Source organism: Aotus nancymaae, unplaced genomic scaffold (assembly GCF_030222135.1).
Source record: "Aotus nancymaae isolate 86718 unplaced genomic scaffold, 86718_ANA_hifiasm-v0.15.2.pri h1tg000018l, whole genome shotgun sequence".
NCBI lineage: Eukaryota > Metazoa > Chordata > Mammalia > Primates > Aotidae > Aotus > Aotus nancymaae.
Window position 1 is genome coordinate 8163979 of NW_026988430.1, and position 6000 is coordinate 8169978.

Sequence of the window (6000 nt, forward strand, 5' to 3'; positions counted from 1 at the left end):
CCTGTGTGAAACAAGTAGGGGAGAGCTAACATGCCAGGCATTGACTCTAAATGTGCCTGGGGTTGTCGTCCCAGCGTGTGGATTGTCTGCCTCTGTTTCTTCTCCCTCTGCATGACTCCCTGGAGCACCTGCCAACAGGGGAGGCAAGCACCTTAGATCTCACTAGTGTTTTCCAAGCTTAATACCATACCTAGGAAAGTGAGAAAATTTAAATGAAAGATAAAATACAGTTGAAGGCAGTAGTGAAATTAAATTTTCTAAGCTCTCTTTAGATACCGTAAGAATTGGGATATGCCTTTCCTAGCCATAAAGTCCCTAGGATATTGTGGCCTGGCATGACATGCTACAGTAGGAGGGGCAGAGCAGCCAGTGCGGTTAGGGCTGGGGCGTGGGTCTACATCTTCTCCCAGAGCTTATCGGGTTCTCCTTTTCCTAAGATATACCATAGTTACTTCATGATTAGAGCAGAATGAAAAAAGAAAACTCATCTTGTGCATGGTTCAGGAGGATTAACCAAATAAAGAAAGAAATCAGACTAGGTTCAATTGAGAAATGGAAAATGAAATGTGCATTTCAGTCCAAGTATGTGACTTGTCAGGTGCTCTAGTTTTGTGGGGGTTGCTAATGTCCTTGGCTCAGGGTGCATTAGATGACTACCTCCCACTTCTGTCTCCTCCCTCTTGCAGGTATCAGTCCCTCAATCTAACCCATGTTCCTGAACACAGTGCACCCATCTATGAATTCCGGTGACAACGGTTCAGAACAGCAACCAAATAAAACTGAACTTGGCAAAAAAGAACTTTGCCGAGAAAATTGTGTACCTGCCAGAACCAGGAGAAGTGTGTTCCTGTTTCTTCACGAGCAGACTCGCATCACAAAGCATGAATGTTAACCCACAGAATCCAAGGAGCATGGCTGGCCCGTGGGGCAGGTGGAGGGAGCAGTCTTCGTTCTTCCTCCCCTCAGTGGCAGTTTGGTCTTCACCTGTTTTTAAGCTACCTTAAACGCACTTTTCCTTCCTGCACAGCTAACTTCTACATCACTGAAATGCCCATTCCTTCCTCCGTCCCGCCTCCAGCCGAGTAGAAGGTCTGCTCCCGGATCACCCTCAGCCTTGGTGCTCAGTGGTCCCCAGGCCCTCCACCCCCCCAACCCGCCCCTGCCAGTTGCTTTGTCTGGTAGCTCAAGAGAAGGCAGAGCCCCAGCACCTCTGTGCCCCCTAGAGCTCTGTGCAGGGAGTTGGCTAGCTGCAGCTGCAGCAGCATCGGCCACCAGTATGACACGAGAAGTGGAGGTACCGGTCCCCGCTGGGCCGCCTCAGTCTTCAGTGCTGATTGTGTCACGGGTCATCGCGCACTGCTGAGCCCTGTGCTGTTAACAGCACAGAGCTAGTGAGTGGCTGTCAGGTTCCCTGGGCCTGCCATCAGGGATCACTACATTTAAGGCTTCCAGATCCCTGGCAGGTACAGATTTCAGTCCTGCTTACTCAGTACATTTGCTCCAAACTTTTGAACTTGAGGGCAATACTAAACTTAAAAATAAGAGTTTTTTATTACAAAATTATTTTTATGGTCCCTTTAACGAGGACCCTATGGCGAATGCACAATTATTCAGAATTACATTTTATCGTTTTCACATTGAAAACAACAAATGTTGACTTAGTAATTTTTATATCGATATCTATATGTACATGTATATTTAATCAACCAGCAGTTTTGAAACTAGTCATCCTGGTACAAAAGTTTTGCAGCATTGCATAAATTATAGTGCTCAACACAAGAACTGTTTTTGGGGCCAGTTTAGCATTCGTGCCTCCTCCTTTTGCTACACAAAACAGCAGTGCTTGGCGGCGACCTTCCATGAGGCAGAAGGGGCTGTCGTTCTCTGAAAACAGTGACTCTGAAATGTTGGGACAGGGGAAGGGGTGGGAAACATGAACACGCTCAAATAACTCGAGGCTCACGTGCCAAAGTGTGTGTGTGTATGTGTGTGCGTGCGTGCGTGCGTGTGTGGTGTTTTGTTTTTTAAAATGTTGAAAAAGCTTAATAGGTTGGCATCAGTTGTAGCCCACAAACATGGGCAGGGCTTTGGGGAATTGGCATTTTCTGGTGGTTTACAAGACTTATTCTGAATACAAGAGGAAAAGCTTTAAAAACAAGATTGCATCATAACCCCCAGGAGCAAAGCAGCCTGGAGGCTGCATATCCACAGTCGGGCAGTGTAAGAGAACATGAAGCCCTTCAGTGAGACGAGCAGTGGGAAACTTTTTATTCTTAAGAAGTGACTTTCATTTTATTGACATATGTACTGTATGTTACTGAGATTGAATGTTAGGGAAAGCCTTAAGGGAGAGGTATTTGGGGAAGTAGCCAGTGGGCACTTGTGATATCTAAAATCTGTAATCCCAGGACTGTGTACAGAGGGGCAACCCACCCATTCAGTAAGGTCAGGGCTTTGGAACCCTAAAAAGTTAGCCTGATGACTTAAAGGGAAAAATAATTCATTCCCAGAGATGAGTTGGAACAGTTTCCTCTATCTTAAAACTTAACAAGGCATCAGAAGGGCTGGCTCTGGGCAAGCCCAGCTGCTCACACGAGGAGATGCTTACTGTGGCCTTGACTGAGCTGATGGACGAGTGAAGGAGGCCATGGGGCCGTCCTGTCGTCCTTCTGCCTTACGTGCCGTTCACTCTCTTCAGCCCTCCCCTCATGGCATGTGAGTCCATACCTTCTGCATTTTTCCAGGCCTGTGAGGGATATAGGCGCCCCCTTGGAGCACTGAGTCCAGAAGTCATCCCTGGAGCTCATCCAGGGCTCATGCTGTGGCTCCGAGTAGTGGTTTGAGTGGGCAGGAAGGGCTATTTGCAAACACTTCTGTGTTCTAGACAAACAAGCCAGGTCCTATTGCAGGATTTCTTCCTTCCTTCCTTTTTTACCCAGGTAATGAAGTGCACCCACTGCACTGGGAAAAATGAAGAAGTGATACCTTTACTAGATCCTTCAGAGACATCTAGGAGATTGGTTTGCTCTGCCTGCTAAGGATAGGGAAGGGATTAAGGATTTTTCCACCTCCTCTTAGTAACTCCTGAATGATCAACATCAACTTCTTTCTCTGTATTCCTGAAGGAACTTTGGGGATTCATCTTCATCTGTAGTTATGCTTTCCTGAACCTTCTCAGTGGTTTACATGCCTCTGAAACTATGTGCAATATTTTTGGTTGACACTTGTATCCATCTTTAAGAAATTAGTGCAGATTGCAGATATTCTACTGTCTTCCACCCTAAACACGCCTGCCATGAGGTGGGATCCTAGGGGTTTGGCTGTTCTTACTCCACTGCTCAAAAGCTTCCATTCTGCTATCCCCAGCCTCGACCCTCTTCTTTGCTGGACTTCCACCCACCCACCCCTTTCAAGTTTAGATAGCATTTCAGCTGTGGTCCCAAAGTAACGAAACAATGCCTAATGTTAAGTAGGAAGTCAATCTGTGTGCTGGTTTTATTGGTTATGTTGAAATCACAAACTCCAGAGGAGCAAAGGGGTTTTCAATGTCTTTTGCTTTCAGAAACAGAGAATATAATATTCTCACTAAGGCCTTGAATTGATTTTTTTTCTCATAAAATAGTCTGATAAGCTAATTTAAAAAAAAATGCCATTAAGTATGTTGCATTGTGGTTTAAAATTACTAACAAGTTGTGGGAAAAACATATTTGATTTTGAATTCTAAATGTTTTTAAAAATTAGACTTGAATGGTTGCAAAGTATAAATATTTTGTTTCTTTATGGAGGACATGTGGAAAGAGTTTTGAGGGTTTGGGATGGGAGAAGTATTTTGCAGAGCTATCAATGTCCAAATAATTTTTAAAAAATAATAAAGGTATTTAAGCAGTGAGTTTGTCCTATTTCTAAACCAAAGCATCTCCATTAGAGGAAACCAGTCCTCTCTGGGCCTGTGGCTGTGGAGCTCTCCAGGGCCAGCCGGAGACTTCTGTGGGCCGGGGCAGGCTGAGGCCCGCTCTGGGTAACTGTTGCAGTGGTCTGGTTGCTCCTTCCTTTTCATTCTGAATGTTTTCAGCTACTCAACGCTTCTGTTTGAGCTCCATTTGTTAATTTCTGTATTTCTTCAGAAATGTGGAAGCATATTTGTTTTTCTGTGTATGTTAAGGGTTTATATTTCTATTTAGCACAGAGAAAATATGCAGGCAGAGGTATCTGTCCAAAGCCTGCTTTGTGATCTGGTGTGGGGACAGGCAATGTGGTTGGTCTGCTCTTGACACTGTGACTGTGGTCCTCAGAGGAGATGCCTAGGTCCCAAAACACAGGCACTTGGGCCCCCAAACAACAGGATCCCTAAGTCAACCATTACAGTTCCTTCTTTTTTTTTTTTTTTTTTTGAGATGGAGTCTCATTCTGTCACCAGGCTGGAGTGCAGTGGCACGATCTTGGCTCACTGCAACCTCCACCTCCTGGATTCAAGCAATTCTCCTGCCTCAGCCTCCCGAATAGCTGGGACTACAGGTATGCGCCACCACATTGGCTAATTTTTGTATTTTTAGTAGAGATGGGGTTTCACCATGTTGGCCAGGATGGTCTCGATCTCCTGATGTGGTCTGCCCACCTCAGCCTCCCAAAGTGCTGGGATTAACAGGTGTGAGCCACTGTGCCTGGCCCCGTTACAGTTCATTCTGACAAACCATTCTGCTATAGAGGCATGAAGGAACACGGCTGGAAACATCACTGAGGTTTTGAGGAAATGTAGGTCTAAATTTTAAGCAAGTTGAAATACTAAGGGAATTTACATCAGTGGTAGGGCAAAGCTCCCCTGTTGTGTGTATTTTCTGATCTCATAATGTCTAAACAATAATAAGTTTTTTCTCCCATGAGATGTGTTGTCAAGAAAGGAATAGACTGTTCACAGTGCTGGACTCATAGAATTTAAGACACTATTTCTTTTTTTTTTTTTTGAGATGGAGTTTTGCTCTTGTTACCCAGGCTGGAGTGCAATGGTGCGATCTCGGCTCACCACAACCTCCGCCTCCTGGGTTCAGGCAATTCTCCTGCCTCAGCCTCCTGAGTAGATGTGATTACAGGCACGTGCCACCATGCCCAGCTAATTTTTTGTATTTTTAGTAGAGACGGGGTTTCACCATGTTGACCAGGATGGTCTCGATCTCTTGACCTCGTGATCCACCCGCCTCGGCCTCCCAAAGTGCTGGAATTACAGGCATGAGCCACCGCACCCAGCTAAGACACTATTTCTTTTTCTCTTTCGAGAAAAGTTCTCTGTTACCAGTGCAGTGGTGCTATCGCAGTTCACTGCAGCCTCCCAGGCTCAGGCAATCTTCTTGCATCAGCCTCCCAAGTAGCTGGCACCACAGGCATGCAACCATGCCCAATACATATTTAAATGTAAATAAAAATGTCTACTGAGCCTTGCTGCATACAAATGCACTGTTTTTGGTATTGAGGGTGATGCAGAAATAATTTTTTTTTAATTTCTCTAAAGATGGGGTCTCCCTAAGTTGCCCACATTGGTTTCAACCTCCTGGACTCAAGCGATCCATCCACCTCAGCTTCCCAAAGTGCTGAGATTATAGGCGTGAGCCACCACACAGAGCCAAGACATCATTTATTGGTGGTTTTGTTTTCCATTTATGAATGGAAAAGTCATGGGAGGCCTGGGTTCCACCTATCGACCTTAGGTCCTAGTCTGCCCTCATGCGTCAGCTAACCTCCCTGAGCCCAACTTCTCTCACCCAGAAAATGGAAAGCCTCTATCTGGACTAAAGAATTATTGAAGATTCAAGAAGATGCTCCTGAAAGCACATTGTGAATTGAATAAGAATAATTGTAAATCGAATAACATGTAAAATGTTATTCTTGCTTAGTAATGTTATAAAATATCTACTGGGCCAGGGCGCAGTGGCTCACGCCTGTAATCCCACCACTTTGGGCGGCTGAGGCGGGAGGATCACTTGAGGTCAGGAGGTCGAGACCAGCCTG

General features: G+C 45.4%; 1 protein-coding gene across 1 annotated transcript in view; it reads left to right on the top strand.

Moving 5' to 3' along the window:
• GID4 (GID complex subunit 4 homolog) overlaps positions 1–3889 on the top strand; it is a 28998-nt gene extending 25109 nt beyond the window's left edge. Inside the window, exon 6 of the mRNA XM_012436996.2 lies at positions 687–3889. Within this exon, the coding sequence (XP_012292419.1) occupies positions 687–750 (64 nt within the window). The 3' untranslated portion in view covers positions 751–3889. The remainder of the gene's footprint in view (positions 1–686) is intronic.
• The last annotated feature ends 2111 nt before the right edge of the window (positions 3890–6000 follow it).